At 50.6% G+C, this 15,763-nt stretch overlaps 1 protein-coding gene across 1 annotated transcript in view; it reads left to right on the top strand.

Moving 5' to 3' along the window:
• HRH2 (histamine receptor H2) overlaps window positions 1-14,736 on the top strand; it is a 46,659-nt gene extending 31,923 nt beyond the window's left edge. Inside the window, exon 3 of the mRNA XM_024753388.1 lies at window positions 13,675-14,736. Coding sequence (XP_024609156.1) covers window positions 13,675-13,867 — 193 coding nt within the window. The 3' untranslated portion in view covers window positions 13,868-14,736. The remainder of the gene's footprint in view (window positions 1-13,674) is intronic.
• Window positions 14,737-15,763: the final 1,027 nt, after the last annotated feature.

Genomic DNA, 15,763 nt, shown 5'->3' with positions numbered 1-15,763 from the left:
CTACCCCCAGCTAAGGGGCCCTGGCTGCCCCCTGCACACTGGCATCCTGCTGGCTGCTGCTTTGTCACCTCTGCCCTCTGTGCCTGGCTTGGTCACACCACAAGCCTCCTGGGGTGTCTTCCTGCCTCCGTGTGGAAGTTAGGGAGCCCGGTATGAGCCCTGGTCCCCCGCTAGTTAGGGGTTGGGTGATGTTAGACAAGTCATTCACAGTGTGAGCTGAAGTTTCCTTACCTATAAAACTATGATAATTATCAGACCTACTTTGCAGAATTGTGAGAATAAAATGGAGTCAGGGATACAGGCACTTAGCACAGTTCCTGGCAGGTGGCAGGTGCTTCAACAGACCGAGCAGACATGAATTCTCCTCCTTTGCCATCCGTCTCTTTCTCTTTTTCTTTCTTTTCATTTTGTCTCTTTTCTGTCATTTTCTCTCTTTCTTTCCTATAACAGTTTTATTGAGATATACTTCACATGCTATACGATTCACTCATGTCAAGTGTACAGTTCACTGGTTTTTGGTCTGTTCACAGAGCTGTGCAACCATCACCACAGTCAATTTTAGAACATTTTCATCGCCCCAAAGGAACCCTGTAGCCTTCAGCTATCAACCTCCCGATCCCTGCATTCCCCAGACAACCACAAATCTACTTTCTATCTCTATAGGTGTGCTTATTCTGGACATTTCAGATAATCCGTGTGCTTTTTTTTTTTTTTGCGGTACACGGGCCTCTCACTGCTGTGGCCTCTCCCGTTGCGGAGCACAGGCTCCGGATGCGCAGGCTCAGCGGCCATGGCTCACGGGCCCAGCCACTCCGCGGCATGTGGGATCTTCCCGGACCGGGGCACGAACCCGCGTCCCCTGCATCGGCAGGCGGACTCTCAACCACTGCGCCACCAGGGAAGCCCCAATCCGCGTGCTTTCTTGCCTGGTTGTTTCACTTAGCGTAAGGCTGTTGAGGTTCTTTCTTTATTTTCTGTCTGTTCTTCCTTCCTTTCCTTTTTCCGTTCTGTTTTGTGTTTTCTTTCCCTCCCTTCCCCCATTCCCTTCTGTGTCCATGGTCCCGTTTCTCCTTCACCGAGGGCTTGGGCTTTATGGAAGCTCTTGGCAGTTGGTAGGCCCTTGGGGAGGGGGCCGGGAGGCTGCATCCTGGATCCACAGGCGGCCCACGTTCCTACCTCCCGCCTGGGTGGGCTCGGAAAGGCCGTTCTCAGGCCTGCGGGGCCGGCGCTTCTACACAGCTGCGGGCAGAACAGCGGGCTGCAACAAGGTATTAACGCTTTTCATCTTCTGTCTCTTCAGAGAGTTTGGGGAGTGAGACCCCCTTCCCAGCCCTGGAGAGGAAATCATGGGAAGAGCAGAGGGAGAGGAGGTGGGAAGCCTTTTACAACCTCAAAAGTCAAGGAGAATAAATCGTGGCCCCCCCCCAGGAGTCACTTGAAAGGTAGAGAACCCCTCCTTTACCTCCCTGGTGATTGTGCCTTTGAAGCGAGCTGGAGGCCCCGTCAGTGCCCCACCAGCCTCCTTCCCTCCCTGGCTTTGCACAGACCCCTGCCCCAGCCCTTTCCCCACCTTCCCTTCTGGCTCCTTGTGCCGCAGATCTGACAGGACTGCTATGAAGCTGCCTTCCCAGGGGCTGTGAAGGGGAGGGAAGGGGAGCCATGCCTTCGGGGGCGCTGCTAGTAGCTTTGTACCCATGAGAAAAAGGTGAACACTCTAGGTGAACAAATTAAGAGAAAGCCCTTTCTCCAGGGGACCCAGCCCCAGGCCACGCAGCTTGGCAAGCAGAAAGAGGTCTGGATTTCAGCCCCCATGCTCTTGTGCAGAGAACAGCCCGCGCAACTACAGGGAGGCCCTGCAGACCTTCCAGACCCCTGGGAGACAGCAGGGTGGAGGGCGGGGCTCTGCACGCCTCTTCTGCAAAGGGCCACATAGTAAATAAGTTAGCTTTGCGGCGCCTATGCTCTCCGTCACCACCACTCAACCCTGGTGGCATGGCGCAAAAGCAGCCCCAGACAATACTTAAGTGAATGGGGGCGGCTGTCTTCCAATAAAACTTCATCTGTGGGCACCAAAACTGGCGTTCCATATCATTTTCACCAGTCACAAAATGTTATTCTTCTGTTCACTTTTTTTTTTCAACCATTTCAACACAATAGGTGGTGGGCTGAGTTTGGCCCACAGGCTATTGTCTGCCAGCCGCTGGTGCAGGGGAAAGGAAAGGGTGCCAATTCCAGCCCCAGCACTTGCCGGCTCCTTGACTTTAGGCAGGTGGCTTGCCCTTTCTGAGTCTCAGCTTGCTTATCTGCAAAATAGGGATAAAAATACCTCCCTGTGAGGACTGTGATGAGCCCCAGCACCAATTTGTGCAAAGCTCCCGACACAGGGTAGATGCTTGTAAGGGGTAATTTTTCTTTCTTCCTTTCTTTTCCCTTTATTTCTTCCTTTCCCCCTCCCTCCTTCCCTCCCTCTCTTCCTTCCTTCCTTCCCTCCTTCCCTCCTGTGGCCCCTCTGTAAAGGAGAAGCTGAAAAGTCCATGGCAGGCTCTGTGGACTAGTGTCTCAGCTGTACCACTGAATCGCTCAGTTTGGACCCTGACCCTGAGCCTCGTGTCCCTCCTCTGAAAATGGGGGGCTTGGATCCATCTCAGGGGACCATTCCAACACTAATTATATATAAATGCTTAACAAGAGAGAGAAGTTATGCCAACCCCCAACTGTGTTTGTGTCAAAAATCTTCTGGCGAGGGCGAGGGGGAACCTGTTTCTCATACTAATGAATCTCCCTGAGTAGGCAGGCAAATTCAGTAAAACACGTCCTTGTCGCAAGCTGAGCTTTGAGTGCAGGGGTCACAGGCAGGTAGGGATGCAGATTGGGTACAGGACAGAACTCCTAGAGAGACCCAGCCTGGCAGACAGGGGACCGGGGTTTCTCACTGCCTCTGCCACTGACAGGCTGTATGGCCTTTAGAAGATCACATCCCTCTCTAAGCCCCAGTTTCCTCATCTGTCAAAGAGAGCTAAGGCTTCCATCAGATGTCACTGCTCTTAAAGAAACAGCAGTGAGTCACAGGGCTCTGTGTTTTAGGGTGATGCTGTGTTCATTAAACCTACAGCAGCTGTTTGTGGTAGTGTCAGGGGACAGGGATGGGGTGTGCCTGAGACCCAACGGGTATTTTAGGGTGACCTTTTCTTTTCTTAATAAATTTATTTTATTTACTTTTAGTTTTGGCTGCGTTGGGTCTTCGTTGAGGTGCGCGGGCTTCTCATCGCAGTGGCTTCTCTTATTGCGGAGCGCGGCGCGCGGGCTTCGGTAGTTGCGGCGCACGGGCTTAGTTGCTCCGCGGCATGTGGGATCTGCCTGGGCCAGGGCTCAAACCCATGTCCCCTGCATTGGCAGGCAGATTCTCAACCACTGCGCCACCAGGGAAGCCCTAGGGTGTCCTTTTAATGCAAGGCTGAATAAATCTTTGTGTCTTCTTCTCCCGGCCTGAGGCTCCCCTGAGAAGTGAGGACCATTCCCTTCCTGCCCATCTCTGGGCAGGGAGGTGGGGGGCAGGGGAGTTTGTCCCAGTTCCCCAAAGTGGCACGTGGCTCTGCTTGTCCACATCTGATCGTGCAGAAGGCTGCAGCTTGCAGGGAGGGCCACAGGCTTTGGGACTCACAGGCGGGTGGATGAGACTCAGGCCTTCCTCATTCCAGGACTGAGCACATGCCAACGTCACCCAGGGACAGGCGCTCTGGGTGGGCAGCAGGGCAATCCCCAGCACCCAGAGGATTTGGGGGAACTTCCCTTTTCCACGCTGACTTGGGAAACACAGAATATTTATAAATATTTCATCATCATTGAAATGGAACGCTGAAAGTCAAAGAGAAACTCCATTCCTGTTGCCATCTTACACAAGCCCTGAAGCCGCGCTCCGTACTCCCTTTCTGTCGCTCACGAGAGAGGTGGTCCTGATATCATGGCGACAAGAGGATCCACATATGGAGATCCTAAGCAGGTCTCTGCGTTAGGGGCTGCTGAGTCTCACTGATTCATTCACTCAGTCGTTCTTTAGTGCCCCTTCCCCGTAGGGTGTGTGTGTGGGGGCGGTAAAGGGGGTGACTAATGGATCTACGAGATGGGCTGTTAGGGTACAAACATGTGGGATAAGTGCTGGGACCTGGCAGGTATGGGGACCAAGAGGGCCCCGGGGTGGCCCGGGAATCGGGCAAAGCCTCCTGGAAGGGGTGATGGCTCAGCTGACTCCTGAGGGACAAGCGGGAGTTTTCTAAGCTGAAGGGCAGAGGTTAGAGGTGCCATCCTAGGCAGAGGAGGCTGGAAGTGGGGGAGGAAAGGAGGGACGGGGAGGGGAGAGAGGGACTGGGAATTCACAGACGATGGGAAGGCGACTGATGGGCAGGTACTTCCTTTTCTGAAACTTTGTCCCCATCTGAAAAGTAGGACTCATCATCCCAGCCCCTCCCTCCCAGGGCTGGGAAAAGGACCAAGGGCGTCAATGCTTGGCTTGGGACGGAAGCTTAGAGCAGAGCGCGGAGTCCGCTCAGGTGTGAGAGTCTTTGCTTCATTCTGCTGTGGATGCCCACAGGCCACCACTTCATGGATGGTGGAGAAACGTACATTTTCCAGGTCAGGGACTCTCAGGCACTTCCAGCTGTAAACACGGTGACTTTGGAAGTTGAACCCTGTCAATCCAAGCGTCTCTCCACTGCCCCCTCCTTCCCTCCAGGGCAAGCTAAGTTCCCGGAGGCTGTCTGGCCCCCATGGCTTCCTTCTCCATCCATGGTGCCCATGCCATGCCTGGGCCCTGGGGACACAGCTGGCCTGCTCCAGGCCTTACCTGGATTGCTAAGGAAGAGCCACACCCTCCCAAGGGCCTCGGCCTCTGCTACAGGCCCCCAGGAATTGCCCAGCAGGCAGGCCCCAAGGCCCAGCCACAAGCTAGGGCTCACTGTAGGTCTGGGAGATTTTAGGGGCCTCTTGTGCCCCATGTGAGAGCAGAGGACCTGGGGTACAGAGCTCCGTGAAGCCTCCTCATGGCCATGTCTGCAGGCCCACCCCCCTTGTCCTAGGAAGTAGGACACAAGCCCCTCTACTTTCAGACCCTCACCTCACCTCCAGTGATCATTCTGACCCTCAAAGGAGAGGCTGGGGGCAGGGCCCACTCTAGCAGCTAACTCAGCCTCCTGCCCCAGCCTCCTCTCTGGGTGGTGGGGAACTACTCTCACAGGCTCCTGAAAGCCAAATGCCCTTGAACTCTCTCACCGTTGTTTCTGCTTCTGTTCCGAGTCACTGCCTGAATGGCAGGGGGGTGTGGCACTGGCAATGGGGACAAGCCCACTACATCTCAAATTAGTATCCTCTCCTACCCCACCAGCGACGCACCACACACTTGACACACTGGCCCACGTTCAACACCTAACTAGCCGGTGATGGTGACTAGTAACCACCACTGCCCTGGGAATGGTTGAGCCTGCTAGAGTCAGACTGCCTGATTGACCTTGGGCACGTTACCTCTCCGTGCCTCCATTTCTTCATCTGTAAATGGGGATGTTGCTAGAGAATAGATATACAGGCCCGAGAACAGTGTCGTCCACAGTAGTTCACTGGCAGGCATGGGGCTCCATGAGGAGACTCGAGACCGACTAAAATGTTCCCCTATTGTATTTTGCCCTCGTCTCGACGTCATTTTTGCTCTTATAAGCAGTCCTGTGATGAACATCTCCATGCAGAGAACATCTGTTTCTTTCAAATTATTTCCCCAGAAACTGAATTTCTGGAACCGGAATTACTGGTGAAAGGAGAGGGATATTTGAGGCCTTTTATTACACTTTGCTTAATTGTTTTCTAGACTGGCTGTACAGGGGCCCACCAGCCACCTCTGAAGGCATTACTTACTGGACGCCACTCAGGGGGAGGGTCCTAGAAGGGCTGTGAGGGGGGACTGACTGGGGCAGAGGTATAGCTGGCAAGGAGAAGGGGTCTCTGGCATTTAAGGATGGACAGAGGGGCAGGGAAGAGGGAGAAGAAGGAGCTAAGGAGGAACCATCAGAGAGGTGAGCCCACGTCCAGGACCTGAGCCGTTCAGAGACTACAGAGCAAATAAGTCTTCAGTCAAAAGAACTGGCATAGTGATGCCAGGAGCTGAGCCCAGGAGGCAGCGCCCGACCCACCTGGATGACCTTGGGCAAATGGCAGCCTCTCTGAGCCTCAATTTCCCATCTATGAAATAGGCGTGACCTTTCGCCTGCCTCAGAGGGGTGGGATGGAGTGAGTGATAGGACATGACTTTGAGAGTTGCCTTGGGCACTGTGGGTTCTTTTTCCGTGAGCACCCACTGGCGTGAGTGGGCAGGGTTTTGGGGGTTTCCTTCGGTTTTACAAAACATTCCAGAGTTTCAGGGAGAGGATTGGGCAAGCCAGCCAGTCTCAAATAGAGGTTACTTAGGGTTGAAGCAGCCAGGCAGGGTAAACACAAGATCTCCCTTGGGACTGGGGAGATCTGAGCATGGCCCAGAGTCCACATGCATTGGACAGGGAGGGGAGGTGGGGGCAGGGAATCTCCAGCTTTGCAGGTGGGCCAAGCTGGGCTCTTTCAATCCTCCACCACTTATTTGCTGTGCAAGTGAACTGAAGTTCTTTGGGAAGTTCAGACTTCCTCACCTGTTGGGGATAAAAATATCGTAACTCTATCATATGTATCACGTGGATATTGTGAGAGTTCAACGTTAAGTGCCTGACCCATGATCGCTCTCAACATTTTATTATTCTGCCGTCTCATTCATCAGCGAAAAGTGGGTGACACGGAGGCAAAGGAAGGGTTGAGTGGAAGTAAGCCGCACCACGCCTTCACTTCTCCTTCAAGCCCCAAGCCCGGCGTGCTATAACAATGCCCAACACTCCTCACCGGCTATGTGACCTTGGGCAAGTTTCCTGACCTCTCTGTGCCTTAGTTTCCTCCTCCATCAAATAGGGGACTAATAGTACCTACCCCTTGAGGTCGAGCTAATATTTACAAAACGCCCAGAACCAGGCCTGGCTCAGTGCATGGTGGCTGTCATTTGGTAGCTCTTAGGGCTCAGAGCACAGGCTTTGGACCTAGCAGACGTGGCACAGAGCCCTGTTCCTCCACGCACTGCTGTGACCTTGGTCAGGCAGGTCACTTAATCCCAGGAAGAGCCAGTTCCCTCATCTGTAAAGAGGTGGGTGGTGGGGCCCCCAAGGCACCCCAAACACACAGTAAGCACTCAACGTGACTATTGACTGAGGGCCAGACCCATGCCCTGAGGCCTTGGCTCTCCCAGTGGTGGGTGCATGCTTCTCCCACCTTATTTGTCATGAAAATGAACACTGTTTTTGCAAAACTCCTGCAGGAAGCCTTTGCCCAGCTTGAAGGACAGAAAGAGAGCTCCATCTATGGACTTGGCCATGGGCGCCCATCATCCTGCCCCGGCCCTCCACCCTTCAAAGCAGACGCTGACACAGGCAAACCCTCTGTGTTTACTTCCGGAAGAGTGTGAGAAGGCCCTGAAAAAAATCATTTCTTTCATGAGTGGAGGGCTGACGTTTGGTCATTTCGGCCAAATACTGGGAAGTACTGGTTTGTGGTAGAAAACAAAGTTATTTGAAGATAACACTCATATGAGTGGGCTCTGGGTAACTTGGCATCCTGAAATTTCCACCTCATAGCTTATTTTAGGACAACCAGAAATTATGTCTGCTTGGAGAAGAGGGTCACCCCTGATTTTGGCAAAAGTGTAAGGCAAGGGAACAGACACTTGGTGGGTTGCAGCTGGCTCCCAGGGCACTAGAGAGCCACTTCCCCTTTCTAAGCTCTCCCACTTCCCTTTCCTCAAAAAGGAGAGGGGACTTTGCACTGACCCAGTTCCCAAGATACACGTGAAACTGCCCTTCTGGGTGTGGCAGTTCCCCCAGACGCTTGGGTGCAGGATAAGCAAGGGTCTGGGTTCAGGGAGCAGCCCAGCCTACAACACGCAGCCCCTCAAGGGCCAGTTCTTGGTGACCCTCAGGAAAAAGCAGCTAATGGCTGTACCCGTCTTGGGAAACAAAGGAGGAGGGAGAAAGGGAGAATCTTCTGGAATTTCTAAACATTTCTCCCATCACTTCTCCTGGCTTCTACAGCACTTCCCCTGGGATTATGCCCATTTTTACAGATGAGGAGATGGGCTTCGATAGGGAGGTGGAGTTGTCTGAGACCCGACAGCAGGGGAGTGAGGAAGCCTCAAACTGAATGCATGACTCCTGCTTCTAAATCTCACATTTTGTCCCAATCATCCCAACGCAGGGCTGGTGCTCAGCAGGTATTTGCTGAAATGGTCACCATGCCTCACTGTCTGTCCCAAGGTCCTGGCTCACAATCCTCTTCTGGGCTGGTAGGAGTGGGAAGGTAGATATAGAAATAAAGCCAGCATGAGACACCACACAGAGTGGGGTAAGGGCTGCCCCACAGCCAGGGGAAGTGCTTTTGCTTCTGCTGATCTGTGGACTTGGGAAGTCAGAAAATGGGAGAATCGCTATCGAAAATGAGATTGGCTGGGCTTTTCATTCATTAGTTCACACACACGATTGAGCACCTGCTATAAACTTGGACAGTGGGGTAGATGACAAAAGATCCAACACCTGCCTTTAGTCTGGGAGATAGACGGGTGAATTGATGGTTAACCCAAGGAGGTAAGTGTCTCAGCAGAGGGGCTGTAGGAGCCAGGAGGGAATCAGTAATCCTGGGAGACCTCAGAGACAGCTTCCCAGAGGAGGTGATGCCTGAACAGAACCTTGAAACACTTCAAAGTGCACAGCAAAGAAGGTAAAGGAACTGCAAGCCATGGGGATGACATGTGTATAGGTGCAAGGTCAAGACAGAGCAGAGTAATGTGTGCATGTGGTGATTCTGTGTGATAATTTGTACTATAAGCCGTAGATGGTAATGGAAAAGGTCACTGACAGTCATTATCTGTAGTCCTTACAATAGTCCTGTGAGCTTGATATTATTACCATATTTCACAGATGAGGAACCCGAGGTTCAGAGCGGGACTGAGCAAGGCTTCTCACTGAAACTGGGTCCTGACCCCTGGTGGCTGAACATATTATAGCACCCTCATGTGAAAAGATGTTCAAAGAACATTTATTTAAGAATGCTATTAGGACACTGTGAACTGTCAGTAGCAGAAACCCAGTTAAAAGAGGCTGGGATTGGTGGAGGTAGGGAATTAGCTTATAGAACTGAAGAAATCAAGGGTAGCTTCAAGTTGGATTCAGGAGCTCAAATGTCATCATGAATTTGTCTTTCTCCAGCTTTCAACTCAGTTTCACCCTGTGTTGCCTTCATTTTCAGTTAGAGTCTCCCCATGGGGCCACCAGGAGCTCCAAGCTTACATCTTACCATCTTAGTAGCCCCAATGGAAAATATTCTCCTTTCCTCCCGTTCCAACAGAAAGTTTTAGGCTTAAGTTTCATTGGCTGGATGGGGTCCTGTGTTTACCTCTGTACCCAGACCTGGAGCCAATGCAATGAATAAGGTAAATCTCACCTCATCCACATGGGCAAAGAGTAGGGAAGTTTGGATCCCAAAGAAGAATCAAGGTGTTATTACCAAGAGAAGGGGAATTGATGATGGGAAGGTAAAAATAAGATGTTTACCATAAGCACTTGGCAGACAACCTATTATGTGCTCTCCTAGAACCCCATATACATCTCCGAGCCTCAAGTGTCAGAGCTCAGGGCAAAGATGGGCCATAAGGGAGTCCAGGAATATTAGACGTACAAGTATCTCTAGATGTGTGTAATGTAATAAAGTCTACACAGTGTGGGACTCCAGCTTAGTGTCTCATCCCAACTTACATTTGGCATGGATGGCAAGCTAAGTAAAGGAGGAAGGGCTCCGTACCACTAGACACTATTAAGTTAAATATGCATGGCAAACAAATTTAATAAGAGGATGGAAATTCCATATGGTAAGGAGGAAAGAGAAGGAGAAGAAAGGCAGTTTAAAACAAAGCAAAAAAAAAAAAAAAAGACAGGAAATTTTAGAAAAGATGGGACAAATGTAGAACACAAAATCACATTGAAGAAATTAGTCAAAATATATCAGTAATCACAGGACATGTAAATGGAATAACCTGGGCCAATTAAAAAAAATGGAGATTGTCAGATTTGATTTTTTTTAAAGCCAAACAAATATTTTTACAAGAGATAGACTTAAGAAAACAAAAAAGTTGAAAGTATAAGGAAGGAAAAATAAGATGTACTAGGCAAAACTAACCAAAAGAAATCTGGGTAGCTATATTAATATCAGACAAAGTGAACTGTAAGCAAAAAGGATTACTAAAGATAAAGACCATCTTTTGAAAAAAGATTCAATTCACTAGAAGGATAAGAATTCTAAACTTGTATGTACCAAATAAACCAGCTGCAAAAAGTAAAACTGACAAAGTAACATTGACAAAGCCACAAAGAGAAATTAATCATTAACATCATAAGCAAACAATATTAAGACTAAAAGGGAGATATTATTATAGATTTTGCAGTGATTAAGAAAGATGATAAGAACATTGTGGTCAATTTTATGCCCCAAACAAGGGAAAATTCAGATACAGCGCACGAATTCCTAGCAACAGAACTTACCAAAACTGACTTGGGAAGAAATAGAAAACCCGAATGGTCCTATAAACATTAAAAAGTAAAGAAAGTGGGCTTCCCTGGTGGCGCAGTGCTTGAGAGTCTGCCTGCCGATGCAGGGGACACAGGTTCGAGCCCCAGTCCGGGAAGATCCCACATGCTGCGGAGCGGCTGTGCCCGTGAGCCGTGGCCGCTGAGCCTGCGCGTCCGGAGCCTGTGCTCCGCAACGGGAGAGGCCACAGCAGTGAGAGGCCCGCGTACCGCAAAAAAAAAATAAAAAAAATAAAGAAAGTGAATGAAACACTGGTAGTAATTGGTTTTGCTAAGGAGTTCTACCAAACACTCAAGGAAAAGATCGTTCCAGTCCTGTTCAAACTCTTCAGAAAAGAGAAAAAGGGAAACTCTCCTGTTTATTTGATGAGGCCAGTAGAGTGTAGATTCAAAAACAAGTATGAGAAGGGAGAAGATAAAAATGAGAAACAACCCAGATGTCCACCAGCAGGTGAATGGATAAATAAATTGGAGTATCTTCCCATAATGGAATACTTTATGACTGTGAAAATGAACTACAGGTTCACGCATTGACAGAGTTTAATCTCAAAAGTATAATGTTGAACAACAACTAAAAAAAGGAAGCTGCAGAAAAGAATCCTAAAACATGATTCCATTTATATAAAAGAAAAATCCTGGCAGAACAACACAGTATACTATTCAGGGGTACATACATATTTGCTGAAACAAATCAGGGGCTGGTAAATTCTATTTCTTAACCTGAGAGGTGGTTACACTTGTATTCATTTTAATATTCTTTAATATTTTAAGCCACACACATGTGTTTTTTTAATATAGCCTCTTTGATGTATTTCATTTAAAAATATTTTTTGACACAATCTCCATGTAGCAAAAAGATATGTCTGAGTAGTGGAGTTATTTGAGATGTTTATTTTCTTCCTTTTGTTAGTCTCTATGTTCTGAATTTTTTACTATGAACATGTGATCCTTCCATAATAATATTATTTTAAATGATTTCACAGCCTTTTAGAAGAAGGGAGGTAATTTCCTAGCCTAGAGCTAGCTTGTCTTTGATAATTTCAATCTAATCTACGTGAAAGTCACTTTATCACACTTCAGGCTCCATCTGGAATGTTAATCCAAGGGTAGATACCTGCCTACTTGGTCAAATATGTACACTGCTGGCATGGAGAAGAACCGGAGCCTCTGAAGTGCAGGGGTGTGACCTGGAGGTCCAGGTGAGGGCAGGTGTTCTGGGGACGGTGGGGCTGGCCAAACCCACGAGAGAGCTCGGGCCATGCAAGGCCTCCAGTACTGGCTAAGCCAGAACATACCATGCATCCAAGGAAGCTTGGGTGTTGGCTGTGGGTGTTGGCTGTGTCGTTGTTCACAAAGCCTTTACAAAAGCCGGCATCCAAATCTATACTCCCCTCCAAGGGACTCTAAGGGGAAGCATGATGTTTTCTCTCTCTCCATGTGGAAGAGAGTGAGTCTGATTCCTCTGGTGGCCAGAATACCTTAACAGATGAGGGCTAGGGCTGAGGCCAGGCACGAGTTTCACGGGGCATCCGGAGGACCCGCAGTGAGTGTCAGGACCAAGCAAGGGCTAGCTTCCAGCCTGAAACTGGATGAAGAAAACTACTGCTCCAGCCAAGGCAGGGAAGCAAGAAACTAAGTAGCATCCATTGCCTTAGACAGAGCTAAAGCCAGATTTTTGTCCTGCCCTGGAGCTGCGGAGACCCCAGGCAAAGTGTCTAGGGACACCAAGCAATGCTTAGCTTCTCCTGCATTGGGTCCAAGCATGAGACAGGATGGGCCGGGGCTTGCAAGGACACTCCTCAAACCACAGTTGCTTGCAAATCCCCTTCCCTGTGCAGCCCATAGTCCTCTCCCAACTGCATAATTTACACTTAAGTCTCTACACCACCTGGCTGTTTTCACTGAAATATATTTATAAGACTTTGTATCATCACCATAAATGGAAATGCAGTATCACTTGTGGAAAACAGAAAGTACTTGTGATCATAGAAACAATGACACAAAACAATGCCACCCAAGTTTGGCCAGATCCCATTGCCTGATTAAAGCTCTGAGCCTGCCCCAACTCCGGGTTATACAGGGACACCTGCGTGTTGAGTACTAAAAACACAGGCCCTCCACACTGAGGCTTTTTCTCTTGACCTCAGAAGGCTTGAAATAAAAACGATGAAGGAATTCTTACTCACTGAAAGTATCGGAAGGAAAAAGCAGGTCAGCTGTCCACATCTTAGCAGGCAATAGGCCAAAGGAATTTTGTATACCCAGATATGGGGGAAGTCTTCATCTTTCTGAAAATGTATGTCAAATACTTTGTTAAAAACTTTCCTCCCAAGTGTTTGGCTAACTTACGTTCAGTGACCTTCAATCAGCTTGACTCAATGGACATAACTGAGGACCTACTATGTGCCAGCAGCCACTTAGCAGGGGTTTGAAAGGCAAGCGCCTTGCCTTCAGGGACCACACATTCTAATGGAGAGACAGACACATTCACAACTGATTTTAATGCAAGGCTGAATAAATCTTTGTGTCTTCTTCTCCCAGCCTTCCCCCAACTCATGCAAAACATGATGTAGGTGTTCAGGAATCATTTTATTCAGACACAGAAATAGCAAACATTCACTGGGCTCCTACCATGAGCCAGGCAATGTGTGGGATACTTTTAAACATATTTTATAACACTTAATGCTTTCAAGAATTGGAAAGGTGGTTATTTTTACCTTCACTTAAGGTTCAGAGAGGTTAAGTAACTTGACCAAGGGTACACAGCATGTTAGAAGCTGATTTGGGGTTTGAAAGCAAGTCTCCTGGATGCTCCCCATTGTGGGTTGAGGGAACAAGTCCCTGTTTCACGTGGGAGGTTCCCCGCCCCATACCACCCCACCCTTCCCAGCTCCCGGCTTAGAAGAAGCAAAGGCCAGAGGCAAAGTCTGGCCCAACTGGCCTTGCTCAGTGGTCACCTCAGCCCTAACCTACGCTTGTGTCTCCCCAGGAAGCCAGCGATGTCCTGCACCCTGTGCTCCAGCAATCTTCTGAGCTGCTGCAAGAGCCTGTGGGCGCTTAGTTTCCTCCAGAGACACGTGGGAGGCCCCTTGGAGGAGCAGCCGGGAGAGCCACTGTCTGAGGAGCTGCTAAGGACACTGGCCCAGGAATCGGTGAGGATGCTGCCCTCCGAGGCTGTCTAGACCCAGCCCCAGAATGCTGAAGATCCTGCTTCTAGTCACCAAAATTTGACTCCTGGAGCCACTAAGGACCCAGCAGCCGCCCCCAAACCACCGAGGACACACCCTAGCCTGAGTCTGGGGACTCCCAGAGCACACGGTGGGTGCTGGGGTCCTCTGGCCTAGGATGGAGCAGCCTGCTCTGCGCTCAGACTCCCCTGGGTCTGGGTCTGCTGAATCCCATGGGTTCAAAGCTCAGGTTGGTGCTGGCCCTGAGTCACGGGCAGAGACGGTGGGACTTTCGGGGATGTGCACACAGGTGCGTACACAGAGGTGTATGTGCCGACACACGCCTGCCCTCTGAGCACGGCAGAGGGCTGTTGCCATGAAGTATTGGCCTCTCACTCCCTCGTGGTTCCTGCGGGATGAAGGGAGGGAAGGGAAGGGAAAGGAAGGACGTTAGCCTTTAATGAACACCTCCTGTGTGCCGAGTACATCACCCGCCTGAGCTCACGTCATCCTCGTTACATGTGGCAGGGATGGTCGACCTGTCTTTACAGGAATGGAGACTGAGGCTCAGAGGAGTAAGGGGCCACTCAGCTAGAAAGTGTGCCTGGCACATAGGAGGCACTTGAGAATAGTTGCTAAAGGAAGGAAGGAACAAACAGACGAACAGACAAATGGGAGGATGGGTAGAAGCCCATGCTCTTGACACAACACCTCACTGCCTCTCAGGAGAGGCCACGATATTTCCTTGACTCAGCAGCCCCTCCTGCTAGCGAGGCTCAGACCCGGAGCTTGTGGGGGGGGGGGTCCCTTCATGCTGCAGTTCTGACCCTCTCTGGTGCTTTCTATCAACAAGGAGTGGCATGGAACAGACTTGCTGGGGCAAGTGTGCGGGGCCACAGGGAGGGACAGGGAGAGGTGGGGGTGGTGAGGACATGACAGGCAGGGGTGGGGAAGTTGGCCCCGCTGCACCCTCTACTGGATGCGGGACCGTGGGTGTGGCGGCGGACACCTTGGAGCAGCTCTTTTCTCCTCTGTCCTAGGGGCTACGCTCTTCTTTCCTATTTTCAGGGTTGTGGAAGAGACCCAAGGAGGTGAAGGAGGTGGCAGCCCCAGAGAGATGAGGGTGTTCCTGGGCTCTCCTCGCTGACCGCTGCCCCTCCCTGAGCCCACTCTTCCCTTGGTTCCAAGAACCCCTGTTGTGGTCCCCCTTCCCCATCCATCCCTGCCTTTTCTGTCCCTCTTTCAGCCCACCGTTCTCTCCCCAGCCACCACATGCGCTGTTCCCCAAGGCTCAGTCCTGAGTCTTCTCCTCTCACTGCGATTTCTCGCCCTCTGTGGCCTCGTCTCCACCCACTGAAGGTACCAAGAGACTTACCTCTAAGGAGATTACTCACACATGTGTACCTGGAGCCCAGGCTCCTTCTGGGAGCCTTTGACTAACTTTCAACCTCACCGTGAGCATGTCCACAGCTGCACCTTGACCATCTCCCTGCACCGCTCCTCTCCCAGGGTCCCCCTTCTTGGACAGAAGCCCTGCCATGGGCTCCAAAGGTCAATCTTGGCATCAACTTTCTCCTGGCTCCGCATGGTCCATCCTCTTGTGTCCTAGCTCCCGCTTGTATCCACCATTTACCTGGTTCTCTCCACCTGCCCTGTCATCACTCAGTACCACTGCCATCCCCTCCATCAGGACAATTGAAACAGCTTCCCGTACTCCCCACTGGCCTCCCCCAAGCCCACCGTCCACCCCACGGCCACACTGGGCTGTGCAAAATGCAAACCCATACAGAAAAACATCTTTCCCACAGCCCTCAGGCCCCGCGTGGTGGGCTCCGACGTGCCTTCCAGCCTCCTGTTGCCCCACACTCCCTTCCATCTCTTCATCCCAACCCTAGCGGCCTTCTCCGTTGG

This window comes from Neophocaena asiaeorientalis, unplaced genomic scaffold (assembly GCF_003031525.2).
Source record: "Neophocaena asiaeorientalis asiaeorientalis breed wild unplaced genomic scaffold, Neophocaena_asiaeorientalis_V1.1 scaffold268, whole genome shotgun sequence".
Taxonomy (NCBI): Eukaryota; Metazoa; Chordata; class Mammalia; order Artiodactyla; family Phocoenidae; genus Neophocaena; species Neophocaena asiaeorientalis.
This window is presented reverse-complemented; position numbering and strand designations above follow the sequence as displayed.